The sequence below is a fragment of the Leptonychotes weddellii genome, chromosome 6 (genome assembly GCF_054177405.1).
Source record: "Leptonychotes weddellii isolate Sample4059 chromosome 6, ASM5417740v2, whole genome shotgun sequence".
NCBI lineage: Eukaryota > Metazoa > Chordata > Mammalia > Carnivora > Phocidae > Leptonychotes > Leptonychotes weddellii.
Window position 1 is genome coordinate 222751 of NC_138374.1, and position 14555 is coordinate 237305.

Consider the following 14555-nt stretch of genomic DNA (forward strand, 5'->3'; position numbering starts at 1 on the left):
GCAGCGCGACGGGCGGCCCCTGCCCGGTAGGGCGCCGGGCAGCTACAGGTGCCTGAAAAGCCACCCAGGGCCAAGGCGACTTCAAGGGGACGGAAGTCCAGTCGCCGGGTCCATCATATGCGGTCCCCAGGGTTGGGAGAGAGTGTCTGGGCCAACGCAGCAGGCGCCGAGGGTTCCGGGTCCGGGCTGGGGCGCTGCAGAAGAGCGGGCGACCCACAGGGGGACGACACTGCCTCTGAAGGGCGGCGCTTTCCGTGTCGCAGGATCCGCGCTGTCAAGGCCCGTCTTCCCTCTCGCGGCTCTGCCAGATCGCGCCCGCCGTCGATTCCTCCGTTTGGGGAAGCTGGGGCCAGCTCCGCGTGCTCCCCAGGTGCCCCAGCCATCTCCTGGGCAGCGGGAGCGCGGGCCCGGCCGGCAGAGCTCCGGGAGAGGCCGGCGGGCGCTGGGAGCCGGACAGGAGCGCGCCACGCCGGCGGGGACCCGGGGCTCAGGGTACTAGGTGGCGGACCCGCCCCTCCCTGTCCATTCCGCCCTCCCCAGGTCAGCGAAGCCAATGGACACCCAGGCCCACGCTGCAGCGACCGCGGCGATTGGATGGCGGCGCATGAAAGGGGCACCGCCTCTTTATAGGGTTCCGAGGGTGGGGGCGCGCCAAGCCCGCGGCAATCCTGCCGCGCCCTACCTTCTCGTCGCGCCTGCAGGGCCCCGCCAGCGCTGCGCTCGCCGGCCAGCGCATGGCCCCGGCTTCGCTCGGCATGAACTCCGCGGGGCTCAAGACGTACAGCGAGGGGCGCGCGGGGGCCGGCCCGCTGCCCTTCAGCGTCCAGTCGCTGCTGGAGGCGGAGCGCGGGCTGGACTCGGAGCCCCCGGAGCTCCGGGAGGAGAGGCCACGGGGCGCCGCGGAGCCCTGGGCCTGGTTCTCGCCGGCTGCCCGCTCGTCCTCCCCACGTAAGTGCCCTGTCGCACGGTCCTGGGCATCAAGAGAAACCCCTACCCGGCCCAGGCTCGGAGGACGAGGGCGGGAAGGGCGCTGTCGCTCATAACTTCGCAAAGTAGTGAACCCGCGGCTTTTTGGCTCAGAGCTTCTCCGGCCCAAGCATCCCCCGACCCCGTCTGTCCCCGCCTAGCTTAACTTCTGCTTCGCCGAATCTTCACCCCAGGGCTCACCGCTCGGTTCCTGCGGCCGCCTCCCGCCCAAGCTTCTCGCTTCTCCAAGTGGGCAGAGTTCCTCTCCTCCCTGGCTTGCGGGGCTGCCTATTTGAGGAGCACAGCCTGAGTCTGGTGCCCCCCCCCCGCCCCCATGCACGCACCGTCTCCCCGATGCCTTGTTCTCTTACCCCAGTGGCTTCTGGAGTCTCGCATCGGTAACAGGCCTTTGCGGGGATTCTAAAGTGTCGGAAAGGGGTGCACACTGCTGGCGTCTAAGCGCCCGCTTTGTGCTTTTCTCTCCTCCCAGGCGCCCCCAGCCCTCCACCCTGCACCCTCCGAAAACACAAGACCAACCGCAAGCCGCGGACGCCCTTCACCACCACTCAGCTGCTGGCGCTGGAGCGCAAGTTCCGCCAGAAGCAGTACCTGTCCATCGCAGAGCGCGCCGAGTTCTCCAGCAGCCTGAGCCTCACCGAGACGCAGGTCAAGATCTGGTTCCAGAACCGCCGCGCCAAGGCCAAGAGGCTGCAGGAGTCTGAGCTGGAGAAGCTCAAGCTGGCGGCCAAGCCGCTGCTGCCTTCGTTTGCCTTGCCCTTCGTCCTGGGCGCGCCCCTGCCCGGCTCCCCGGCCGGGTACGCTGGTGCAGCGGGCACCCTGCCTCAGGTACCAGGACTCCTCGCCGCGCCCGTCGCTGCCTACCACCTGTATTACCTGTTCTAGGGCAAGCGGGGAGGGAGGGCGCGGGCCGGGAGCTGCCGGCTTCCCCAGCGGGGCCTGCGAGGTGGGTCCCCGCGCCAGGGGCGCCTGGCCGGCCGCGTAGTGTCCTCGCGCGGAACTGTTGCTCTGGGTAGCCTCCCGGCGCTTCCCGTTCTTTTTTGTTTTGTTTTTCAGTTTTTGAGTTTCTGCTGTTGTTAATACATGTTATGATTGATGCCTCAAGCTTACTTGTGGGTATCTTACAGATATTTTAAAACGAGTTTTTTAAATCACGTTCCTACCAAACTTCTCTGCAGCGAACAGTGAACAGTTTCATTCAGAGTCCTCGAAAGGGGCCAATACAGAGCTTCCCATTTTGTGCAAAGCAGCCAGTAAGGTGTTCTGAGGTTCACTCTGTGCCGGGTCTCCAGCCCCTTCCTCCCATAAGCAGGACACTCAGAACTGGCTCCATGGTTTGGGGTTTCAGCTAGAAACTGAGGCCCGAAAAGGGAGGTGAAAATAGTTTGCTGCCAGGACTGTTAAATGAACTTACTCGTTACTTTCACTGACGAGGTTTGTTAAGTCCCGACCAAATGGAAACGTTCACGCTTATTTTAGGGATTTTGCCTGCATATTACTGTTTTAGTGGAGAAGGCCCGGCAGCCTTCAGTGAAATGCTGTCTGTGGGAGTGTGTGTGTGCGCGCGCGTGTGTGCGTGTGTGAATGAGTGGAGGTGAGTGCCTGTGGCGGGTGTGGCCCTGCGGGGTGAGCGCCCGGGTCCTGTCGGTCAGGGACCAGCGGTTCATCCTCCCGCTGCTGCTGCTTTGTCACACGCCCAGTTAACTCGGGAATCGGGCACCGAGTAAGGAAGCAGACGGTGTCCCTTTCCGAGGGACTGCCCGGCGTCCCCAACACTCCGCCTCCGCACGGGGGCTGCTGAAGGCGCCTGGTGGCGGCCTGAAAACCCACAGGGCCCACTTCCCGTGCTGCCGCCGCCTGGGGCGCGTGGGCAGCCCCTCCTCCTGCCCCCGCCCGCCCTGCGGACAGTCGGTCCAGACCACGGGGGGTGGGGTGGGGGGACTCCGAGCCCTTCCCTCCTGACGGGACTGCAGGGCAGTGGCTCTGGACTGGGGTCCTGCCGGCCCAAGGAGGGGAAGGACCCAGTTTTACTCAGCAGGAGGCTCCCCAAAGTCCTAATATTGCATGAACTTGCCTATTAGAAGCCATCATTCACCCTATGTTTCTGGAAAAATGAGAATTCACGACGGATTTTAAAGTGACCCCACCCCCGTTCCTCAAGTGCAAGCTGCTGAGAGTGGCATTGCAGTGACCAGGGAGGGCAGGGAAGCCCCTTCCCCCTTTTCCTGGTGCTCCTTCCGCTGTGCTGGCCCTGAACCCAACTCCAGGCACAACGTTCAAGGGCACAGGTCTGTAAATAGGCCAGAAAAGGTGGCTGGAGGCTTCCCACCACCACCGCACAGGGGCCACTCCCCCCCACCCCGAGCGGACACTCCCGGCCAGGCAGCGCTGATCTCACAAATCTGAGGTGCCTGAAAGTCAGGACCAGATCTTACGGACAGACAACAAGGCTCACTTTGCAAATAGTTTGAGGATCATTGTGGTCGTTTGGGATAATCCAGGGCAAAGGTGGCAGTGAAACCAACACAGCAGGGAAACCACCATCACGTGCCCACATCCCAGCATGTCCCCTCGAGGCCCCTGGTCTCCATTCCAGTGGTGCTCTTGCCATGGAGCAGGGGTCCACACACACAGCGCCACACGTGATCCCTACAGTCCTGGGCAGCCTGGACCTGGCAGAGCAATGTGTGAATCAATTTGTTAATGCTTCTCTGTAACCATTTCCAGCCCAAGACACCTGCCTGGGGAGGCTCCCTGCCCAGCTACCCCCATTGAGCTGGTCAACGGCCCTTTCATCGGACCCAGGGTGTGGTGCCCATACCATCCAAAGTGAGGGAAGCTCTGGGGGGGCCCAGGCCAGGTGAAGGCCCACCAGCCCGGTGCCCTTGCTACTTGTCAAGACCAAGCCTTTCTGCTGTTCTGCAGAGGGCCACTGCCTGGGCAGGGGGCTGTCCCTCCTCTTGAGACTTCTGCTGCCTGTTTGCTTTCTCTCAGAGGACTCGGGTTCCTGCATGTCCTGGGTCAGATCCCAAAGCCGTGTGGACCTGCTGGTCCCTCCTCCAGCCAGTGTGTCTCTGATGGGAGGTCTTAGAGGCCCAGAGGCTGTCCCAAGCTTGCCAGAGCCAACATGGAAGGGTTCACCCATCAGGAACCTGCATGGAGGCCTGGGGCCCCTGCCACCCTGGTTTTAGGACAGACTCCCTGAACTCCGAAGTCACGCCCCACCCGGTCTGTGTCCTCTCATGTGCTTCATGCCCAGTGGCTGCTGGTGGACTTGGAGATACCAGCCCTGCCCTTGGGAGGCCAACCAGACAAGGGGGACAGGAGTGCAGGTCAGGGCAGCCCATGCCTCTCTGGGGAGCCAGGGGACTAAGAGTGGGTCGAGCTGTGCAAAGGCGTGGATTGTGGGTGACTGGTAGGGGTGAAAGTGGGGGGTGGGACTGTGGAGACCCCAGATGGTGAGCCACCCACCAAGCCTTGGTGTCTCATCGAGCATTAAACAGGTGGCATTACAATAGGCCTGGCTGGTCTGGGTGACCTGAGAGACGGCCCTGAGGCTCCTAAGTCAGTGTCCTGCTGGCCTTGTGGCAGGGTTCAGGCCAGTCGGGCTCATTCACTCTGGTCCTGAGCACCTGCCCGGCACAGTCAGCTGTCAGAGCCCCTCCAACAGCCTTGCTCTCAGCCCATCCCCGGCGTGGACCCCGGCCACAGGTCCTGTGTCTGTGGGTCCTCACAGGGTAGACAGGTCATTTCTGTTTCAGTATTTCTCAGGGAGCGACTCCCACAACCTGACCGTACATCCCGATGATCACAAAGAAGCAGTTGTCTCGAGGGCAGAGGCTCCTCATAGGACTTCTGAAAATGTGACCCTGGGGTCCTTCTTAAGCTGGGCAGTGGGGTGGCGACTACCGTTCCCACCAGGACATGTGACTTCACGTGTGCTTTTGTACCTGTGAGGTGTTTCATGACAAGAAAGCACTGCTTTCTGTCAGGTACAGTGATTGGTAAAGAACGCCACCATCCCTGCACCCCCTGGAACGCAGACCCCAGGCTCCAGGTGGGCCATCCGGGGGCCGGCGTACTCCCCCGGGCTTCCCTGTGGCCCAAGGACCTCCCCCAGGCCCCAATGCGTGCTCCCAGGCAATATTTCTGGGTAGATGGGCTGCACTGTTTTTTCGGCGTGATAATACACAATGCTATTCAGATGGCCTCAAGTTCTGGTACTTTCATTTGACTTTTACAAAAGTGTTGTCTCCTTCACTTAAATAGACATTTTTTGCTATTCCTGATATTCTGTATTAGACGCTGTATTCCATCGATTAGGCCATTAAGAAAAACAACCAAGTAGCCATTAACCTGACAGGACTAGTGACGCAGGGCGCTAAATTTCAGAGGTGGCACAGGTGGGAGGAAGTATCTTAGTGTGTATGGGGCGTGTGTCTGAAAACCACGACATTATTCCTCTAAATGTGCAAAGGGTGCTATTTTTTTCCGGGTTGTACTTTGCAAATGTGTAGAATGTGGAATGATGCACCCACGCTGCCCTCACAGGCCCATTTTTACCACTTGGGATGATGAGTGTTGCACGCAGAGGCCCAGAGGCAGGGCCCTGCGACCCTGCAGGAGGCAGGGAGGCCACGGGCAAGAGAGAACTGCGTTCTTACTCTGTAGAAGCAATGTCTGGGTTTTCCACTAAATGGGGCTGAAACTCAACAGGGTAGCATGCACCCTTATCTCTTTTCCCTGTTACTGGGCAGGCTAGAGCCTCCGGCAGCAGGGTGCACAGAAGTTGCCAGAAGGAGCATCTTTGTCTCATTCTTGATTTTTTTTTTAAAGGAAATATTTTTAACAGTTCACCATAAGCACGATATGTGTGTGGCGGGTTTTTTGAAATACTTTCCTAGGTGACTACAGCTCGCTTATGCAACTACTTAATATGAAGTTTTATTCTCAGTGAATGTTGTACTTAATCAGATGCTTTTTCTGTATATATCGATTGAGATGATGACATGATTTCCCTTCAGTCTGTTAATGTGGTAAAGATTCTCCAATGTTGACACAAGTGTGAATTCCTGGAATAAACCTGGGGGCATGGGGAGCTTTTGACACATTAAAGCAAAAAAAAAAAAAAATCATAAAGATAACAAATGATGGATTGACAATGTAACTGTTAAAAACTCAGGTTCAACAAAATAACACTAAGTCCACAGCGCATCAGGAGAAATGTGTCACGTGGTCTGCCTGGGGAGAGAGGGTAGGGTGACGTGTGCCCCGAGAGCACGGCCCGCCCGCCGGCCCGCCCGCCCACCTGCCGGGGTCTGACTGGACCCCTTCACAGAGAGGTGGCCCCCTCCCTCCAGGTTCGTGATGCTCCTTCCCACTGGCCTGTGGGCCCAGGGTGCTTCCCCGTAAGCATTCACTACCAGGCCCATGGGCCTGACCTCGGTTTTGTCTTTGGGACACCCAATGCCCAGAAGGAAAGCTGTTAGCCTTCTGCTCCTTCCGAGCAGCCGGGGACAACTTTGGGTTGGGTGTGCTCCTGGAAGGCCGCCTAGGGCCGAGCTCTTCCATCACTAACTGGAGGGGCTACTCTGGTGACATGATGACTTATCCCAGAGCCCTGGCCCCGAGGCTGGTCCTCCCCACCACACCTGTCTGGGCTTTCTTTTCCTCCTTTTTCCTTTCATGGTAGAAAACGGCAAGCGCGTGGCACAGTTAGGGCCTGCGTCCCGCCAGCTCCCTGTTCCAGCGGCAGCCGCGAACTCAGGGTCAACCTGGTTTCATCTCAGCCTCAAACGGTCCTCTCTCCTGGATTATGCTGAAGCAAATCCCAGACAGCTTGTTACTTCCTTCCCAGATATTTCAGGATGTACTTTGTAAAAATGATTCAGGAAAACACAGCCCCAGTCTGATCATCACAGGACAGCATGAATGCTTTTCGAGTGTCCAGCAGCCAGGTCTCCAGATGGCCTCACGGTCTCTTTGTTCTTTTATTTCACTTTTTAAAAAAGATGTTACTTATTTATTTGAGAGAGTGAGAGAGAGAGAGCGAGACAGCACAAGCAGGGGGAGCAGCAGACAGAGGGAGAGGCAGGCTTCCCGTGGAGCAGGGAGCCCGACACACGGGGCTCCATCCCAGGACCCTGGGATCATGACCTGAGCCAAAGGCAGACGCTCAGCCGACTGAGCCACTTGGGTGTCCCCTTTGTTCTTTTAAACAGCTTTACGGAGAGATAAGTCGCACGCCATACAGGTCACCCATTTAAAGTACATGATTTGATGCTTTTTAGACATTTGCACCCACCACCAGTCGACTTTAGAACATTTCCATCATCTCAGAAAGAAACTCTGTACTTTTTGGCTAACGTTCCATTTCCCCATAACCCCCCAGCCCTAAGAACCACAGACCTTCTTCTCTGTGTGTGTGTCCACACACCAGACATTTCTAGAAACGGAATCCTATCCTACGGACCGTGTGTGTGTCTGGCTTCGTCCACTCAGTGTAATGTTTTCAAGGCCCATCTGTGTTGTAGCAGGTAATAGCTTCATTCCTTTTTACGGCCAAATAATACTTCCTCATATGAATATACCACATTTTATCTGTTCGTCAGTTGAGGGATATTTGGGTTGTTCCCACCTTTTGGCTACTATAAATAATGGAAGTTCTGAGTGGACAGGTATTTTCATTTCTCAGGTATACACCACTTTCTTTTGCATGTGGATGTCCAGTTATCCCAGTACCATTTGTTGAAAAGACTATTCTTTCCCCATCGGTTGACCACAAGTGTGTGTGTTTATTTCTGGACTCTCAATTCTATCCCATTAATCTATGTGTCTTTCTGTCGGTACCACAGTGTTTTGATTACTGTTGCTTTGTAGTAAGTTTTGAAATCAGGACTCTTTTGTTCTTTTTCAAGACTGTTTTGGCTATTTTGGGTTCCTTGCAACTCCATATGAATTTTAGAATCAAGCTTGTTAATTTCCAGACAAGTCCACTGGGATTCGGACAGAGATTGCACTGAATCTGTAGATTAGGGAATACTGCCATTTATTGAGTCTTCCAATCATGAGCATGAGATTCTTTCCAATTATTTAGATCTTTAATTTCTTTGAGCAATGTTGTATAGCTTTCAGAATGTAAGTTTTACACTTTTCTGGGGGAAACTTATTCCTAAGTATGTCGTCTCTTTTGATGCTATTGCAAATGAAATTGTTTATTTCTACTTTTGGATTGTTCACTGTACATGTATAGAAATAGAATCGATTTTGTATATTAATCCTTTATCCTGCAAACTTGCTGAGCTCACTTATTGCTTTTAATCATTTTTCAGTGGGTTCCTTAGGATCTTCTATACACAAGATCATGTCATCTGTGAATAGAAATACTTTTACTTTTTCCTTTCAAATCTGGATGTGTTTTCTTTTTCTTGCCTAGCTGCCCTGGCTAGAACCTCCAGCACAATGTTGGATAGAAGTGTCCTTGTCTTGTTCCTGAAAGCATCCAGTCTTTCACATTAAGTATGATGTGAGCTGTGGGCTTTTCATAGATGCCCACTATCAGACCAAGGAAGTTCCCTTCTATCCTGAAGTTTTTAAAATCTTTTTATCATGAAAGGGTGTTGGATTTTGTCAAATGATTTTTCTGCCTCAGTTGAGATGATCATGTGCTTTTTATCATATTGATATCACGCTATGAGGTATTACACTAATTGATTTTCTGATGTTAAAGCAACCTACTGTTCCTGGGATAGATTCTGTGGTATATTAATTCTTTTTATACGTTGTTGATTTGGTTAATGTTTGTTGAGGATTTTTGTATCCATACTCACAAGAGATATTAGACATGCTTTTCTTTTCTTGTGTGTCCTTGTCTGGTTCTGATGACAAAGCAATGCTAGACTCACAAAAGGGAGTTGCAAAGTGTTCCCTCCTTTGCTACGTTTTAAAAGAGTTCTTTAGAAATTGGTATTAATTCTTCTTTAAATAATTGGAGAACTTGTGAAACTATCTGGTCCTAAACTTTCCTACTTATCTTTATGGGTGGATTCTTGTTGGTTACTCATCTTTGTACCTGTTACAGGCCTGTTTGGCTGGTCTGTTTCTTCTTAGTCAGTCTTAGCATCTGTGTCTCTCTAGGAACATACCCATTTCGTCTGAGTTACCTGAATTTGTTGGCATAGAACTGTTCATAACGTTACTTTCTAGCCCTTTCTATCTCTGTTAGGTATGTAATAATGTCCCCATTTTCATTCTGAAAGCTGGATGTAGGATTCTTGACAGCACTTGGAATATACCATCCTACTACTTTCCGGCCTCCATTACTTCTGATGGGAACCCACCTCTTAATTTTATTGAGGTTCCCTTGTAAGTAATGAGTCATTTGGTCTTGTTGCTTTTTTATTTTTATTTTTAAAGTAAGCTCCATGCCCAGGGTAGAGCCCAACGTGGGGCTTGAACTCACGACCCTGAGATCAAGACCTGAGCTGAGATCAAGAGTCGGACACTTAACCCTCAGGTGGTCTGGTCTTGTTGCTTTCAATATTTTTCCTTGTCTTTGACTTTCAGCATTTTTATTATAATGTATCCAGACTCTCTCTGCATTTATCCTACTTGGAATTCACTGAGAGTCCTAGATCTTAGGTAACTTGTTTTTGTTTTTGTTTTTTTAAGATTTTATTTATTTGACAGAGACAGCGAGAGAGGGAACACAAGCAGGGGGAGTGGGAGAGAGAGAAGCAGACTCCCCCTGCTGAGCAGGAAGCCTGATGCGGGACTTGATCCCAGGACCCTGGGAACATGACCTGAGCCGAAGGCAGACGCTTAACAACTAAGCCACCCAGGCGCCCCGGTAACTTGTTTTTCAGTAAGTTTGGGAAGTCCTTAGCCAGGATTTCTTCAGTTTTTGCCCCTTTCTCTCTTCTTCTAGTGTTCTCATCATGTGTATGCTGGTGTTCTTAGCGGTGCCCCATGTCTCCCTGAGGCTCTTTTCATGTTTCTTCATTATTTTTCCTTTCTGTTCTCCAGCATACACAATCTCAATCTATCTTCATGTTCATTTATTCTTTCTCCTGCTAATTCAGCTCTACTGCAGAGCCCCTCCAGTGGGCTTTTTAAAAAATTTCAGTTATTGTACTTTTCAACTCCAGAATTTCCACTTGGTTCTTTTTTAAAATAATTTCTATCTCATTGTTGATAATCTCTATTTCGTAAGACATTATCCTCATCCCTTCCTTAATTCTTTACCATAGTTTCCTTTAGTTCTGTGAAATGTTTACAATGGCTACTTTGAAGTGTTTTCTGATAAATATGACACTCTGTACTGCCCACAGGCAGTTTCTGTTGCTTGCTTTTTCAGATATATGGGTTGTACATTCCTTTCTTTGCATGCCTCATAATTTTTTGTTGGAAATTGCACATTACAGTTAATATAACATAGCAACTCCGGGTACTAATCCCCCTCCTCTGGGGCCTACTATTATTTATTTGCTTATTTGTTTAGTGTCTGGCTCGATTATTTTAGTGAAGACTATTCCTTTCCACCTCCCCACCCCAAACGTGCTGAGCCTCTGATGTGTGTGGAAGGACCGTGCGGCTTTGGGTAGCCCACAGTGCCCCTGGGATAACAGTGTTTTCCCAGGAGACCCCCCCTTCCCTGGCACCTGGTTGCCGGCTGATTGCTCTACTCTTGTCAACAATGCCCTGGGCTTGTAAATTCCTCTACAAACTAAGCCAATCAAGTTCTGGCTTCCTTGGTTTCAGAGGTCAGTGTTTGATATTTGTTTGACTTCAGGAGGCTCATCCCAGTTTCCTTATTTCGGGGTTCTCTCCTGTGAACTGGCCTCTGATTCAGCCTGGATCCTGACTCTTCCCCCACTGCTCTTATCCACTCTTTCACTGCTTTGAGAATGCCCTTGGGGCGCAGTCGGCTAAGTGTCCAACTTTTGGTTTCCGCTCAGGTTGTGATCTCAGGGTTATAGGGTTGAGCCCCACGTTGGGTTCTGCACTCAGCACGGAGTCTGCTTAAGACTCTCTCTCCCTCTGCTTCTGCCCCACCCCCCCTTCTCTCTCTAAAAATAAATAAATCTTAAAAAAAAAGAATCACAATGAGCTCAAAGGATTAAATATATTTGATCTGTTTCATTCAGCTGCAGTTGTGATTCTCAGTGATGCTCAAGTTATCATATCTCTGGCCAGTGGGACCCTAGTTAAGTTGGCTCCTGAGTCTAACCTTAGCATCCCTTAGTAACTTCCTTGACTTCTAAAAATGAATCCAGGCTTTTCAATAAAAATACTGATTTAACAATATACCCATATTGGAATATGCGAAATATATGTAGTCAGCACATAGCACTGCTTCTAATTCAAATTTAGGACTACAAGGTTTCTATTAACTTCATTGATCTTAAATCTGTATCTTCTTTTTACCATGCCAAAAAAATTCAGTTCTCAACACTATTTGGGACATTTGAGCTGTTTTCAGTCTTTAGTCATTAAAAATTGTACTGAATAAAATGTCTTTTAAGTAGATCTTTTGAATTCTTGCCAGTGTGTGTTTAGGATCTATCCTTAGAAGCATATCTGCTGGGTCAAAGGGTAAATGCAAATGCAATTGTGTTAGATATTGCCAAATCCTCTTGGGGGTTTCAGCACTCAGCATCACCCTGTCAATGTGTGGGATGCCTGTTTCCACACAGCCCTGACAACAGAGTGCAACCAAACTTCTGGGTTTCTGACAATTGAATGTGTAAAAAAAGGCCTCAGGGTATTTTTATTTCTAACTCTCTTGCTGTGAGTGAAATGAGGGGGTCTGTTTCTCTCAATGTGATGTTCTGCTTTGGCTAAGGGTCATGCAACGGCGACACAGAAAGGACATTTGCAGGAAAAGTGGACTGGACTGAAAACCCCTACCTAACAATTCATCTTAAAATGACCCAAGATTGGAAGGACCCCTGGTCACAAGACAGAAGCAGATACTAAGTTTTGCTGGAAGAATTCAGACATGTCAGAGAAATTCCCGAAGAAAAGTTCCAAAAAATATAAACTCACAGTCAAAAATCACAAAATTCACCAGGAAACAAGGCACCATGAGTGAGTGAGCAGAAAAAATGGACAAAAGAATTAAACCCACAGAATCTTCAAATATTGATATTATCACTCAATAATGTAAAATTAGTTTAATATGTTTAAAGAAATAAAAGAATGAATTGAAAATGTGATGGATGAAAGCTATAAAAATACAAGAAATCAGAAAAACAACACAAAACTAACAGAATTGAAAATTGTAACTACTGGAATTAAAATCTGAATGAGTTTAACAGCACATTTGATATAACTGATAAGAAAATTAGTGAACTAGAAAGTAGAACTGAAGAAATCATCCAGAATGAAGCAAAGACCCCTACAAAGGAATGGAAAATACGGAAGGGCTGGTGAGAAACACAGCTCACTGAGGGAGATGGTCTGAGACACGTGTGGCTGGAGTTTGAGAAGGAGAAGGAACTGATAATCGGGGAGAGGCAACGTGTGAGGAGATAAGACCCCCGGCTCAAACAACGGAGTGAAGAGCCAGCAGGTACACAGACGCACTCCCTTAACTGTCGAGAGGAACCACAGAACAGTAAAGACGGAGACCAGACAGAGCCCTTCTGAGGAACGGTGACAAGACTGACCGCTGAACCCTCAGCAGCAGCCATGAGATGAATGAGACCCTCACCCGACTTAGGGAGAAAACTGCCAGCAAGGGCTGTATTCCTGACCAAACTCTCCTTCAAGAACAAGAACAGAACAACTTTTCCAGGCAAAGAGAACTGAGAACGCTCGTTCCTCCTGACGCTCACTAAAGGAAATTCTCAAGAGATTCGTTAGGCAGGAGGACAATGTTTCCAGCAGAATCAGTGCTAACTGTGGGGCTGCAGTGTGTGTGGGGACACAGACAGGACCCAGAGGCCAGTGTCCACCTCTCATCACACACACGGCTCCAGATGGTGGAATCGAACATCCACAGTCCATGTACTGTTTGGGGGAGGGAAAGAATACCGATTAATCTTAGATCCGAACAAGTATTCACATATTAAAATTTCTGAGATAACATGAGAGAGTGCCTAACTTCCCAAATATCAGAATGAGAAAAGAAACCCACTCCGTCCAAAATAAGGTACAAAAAGAGAAAAGAAAAAAAAGGTGAGCCAAGGGGCATTGAGCAGACTCATGAGGTTCTGAATATGATTTTGAGGAACTTGGCAAAGCCTGAGGACATGGTGCCCCCAGGACAAGAGCCAAGACTGGTGCTCTGCCCTGCTCCCTGTGAGCCTGAGCACTTCACACACCAATTAGGAACAAATGCGGTCACCCTAATGGGCTCTGGTCTCCCAAATAACAACATGTTGAATATTTAAACCTAAGTATGATAATCCCATTTCCCACCACAAATAGACTAATGCAAACTCAGCATCCTCAAACACTGACAGCCTATCCTTAAGTCCTACTCCCATGCACCCTGCAATCAAGCTCTTCCTTGTAATCAACGTGTCGAGTTTCCCCTTGACATTGGACCTGGAAACCACACCCAGGTTTGGCAGCAGAAACACTCTCTCTGAAGTTTGACATCCTCCATTTCTCAGAAGAAAAACCACGACAGACTGAACGAGCAGCTTTCTGGGTAGGGCCGAAGTGAGGATTGGAACCCAGGACGGACAGGCCCCTAAAACTACACGACAGTCTTACTGGGGCTGACATTGTGGACAACGACGTTTAGCACAACGTGCTGCAGTGAGAAAGGCCAGTGTGCTCCTGCAGATGGCGGGGGCAGTGCAGGGGGCCATGCAGGGGGGCTGGGCAGGGGGGCCGTGCAGGAGCTGGAGAAGGAAAGGTCTCTGAGGGGAGGTGGACAGAGACAGAATGGGAGTTTCGCAAGTTAGCATTGTCTCTATGTTGTGCTTTTAAGAGCCAAAGAAGGGACTCTGGGTCAGCCCTGACACATCCGCCCCAGCCAAGGCTGGTCTCTGCCCCGCCACCCTCCATGAAGTGCACGCTAGGTCTCCTGTTGATGTCCTAGGACCTGCACTTTAGGTTTTGTTTTTTTTCTGTAAGCACTTGGTAACCCACCTTTAGAGCTTTTCCTGCGTGAAACTACGGCTGTGACATGACCCCCCGACAGTCCCTTTGCTCCAGATTCCGGAGAGCCACAGGTGTGGCCCCATGCCAGGAGCTGGGGCACCAGCCTCCATGCCAGGAGCCACAGATGACCACCAGCTGCCTCCAGCCAAGCCCAGAGCCTGGAAAGGACAGGCTGGAGGTGAGGTGGGGAGGGGCAGGCCCATCCTCCTGCTGCTGGCTGAGCTGGAGCCCTCAAGCCAGCAGTCAGCACAGAAGCATCCCAGGCGCATGCCCGATGGAGATGGGGCCTCCAGAGAGAGACCCTGCTGTCGGGTCCCCACTCCGCCAGGTGTAGCCCTGAGAGTCCCGACTGTATCAACACCGAGCTGACCCCGCTGTGTCCGTTCAGGTGCTGCTCCCAGCACTGCTTCCCCGGGAGCTGCATTACGCTCATCCACACGACGGTACAACAAGTC

The 14555-nt window shown here is 51.0% G+C and overlaps 1 protein-coding gene and 1 long non-coding RNA gene across 2 annotated transcripts; one reads left to right on the top strand and one right to left on the bottom strand.

Annotated features, from left to right (window-relative positions):
• The first annotated feature begins 703 nt into the window (after nt 1–703).
• Nucleotides 704–2565, top strand: LOC102731598 (homeobox protein MSX-3-like). Its single transcript, XM_006745103.2, has 2 exons — nt 704–948; nt 1457–2565. The coding sequence occupies exons 1-2, from the start codon at nt 735–737 to the stop codon at nt 1867–1869; spliced, it is 627 nt and encodes a 208-aa protein (XP_006745166.1). The 5' UTR covers nt 704–734; the 3' UTR covers nt 1870–2565.
• LOC145722101 (uncharacterized) lies at nt 805–1372 on the bottom strand. The gene is made up of 3 exons (XR_014146115.1): nt 1338–1372; nt 1168–1254; nt 805–833 (listed from the first exon to the last, which is right to left on the bottom strand). It is a non-coding gene; the product is annotated as an uncharacterized LOC145722101 (long non-coding RNA).
• Nucleotides 2566–14555: the final 11990 nt, after the last annotated feature.

What these genes read in the sequence shown, in the direction of transcription:
- LOC102731598 (XM_006745103.2), top strand. Translation starts at nt 735, where the DNA reads ATGGCCCCGGCTTCGCTCGGCATGAACTCCGCGGGGCTCAAGACGTAC. An exon ending in TGCCCGCTCGTCCTCCCCAC is followed by an intron (nt 949 to 1,456) that starts GTAAGTGCCCTG and finishes CTCTCCTCCCAG; the next exon opens with GCGCCCCCAGCCCTCCACCC.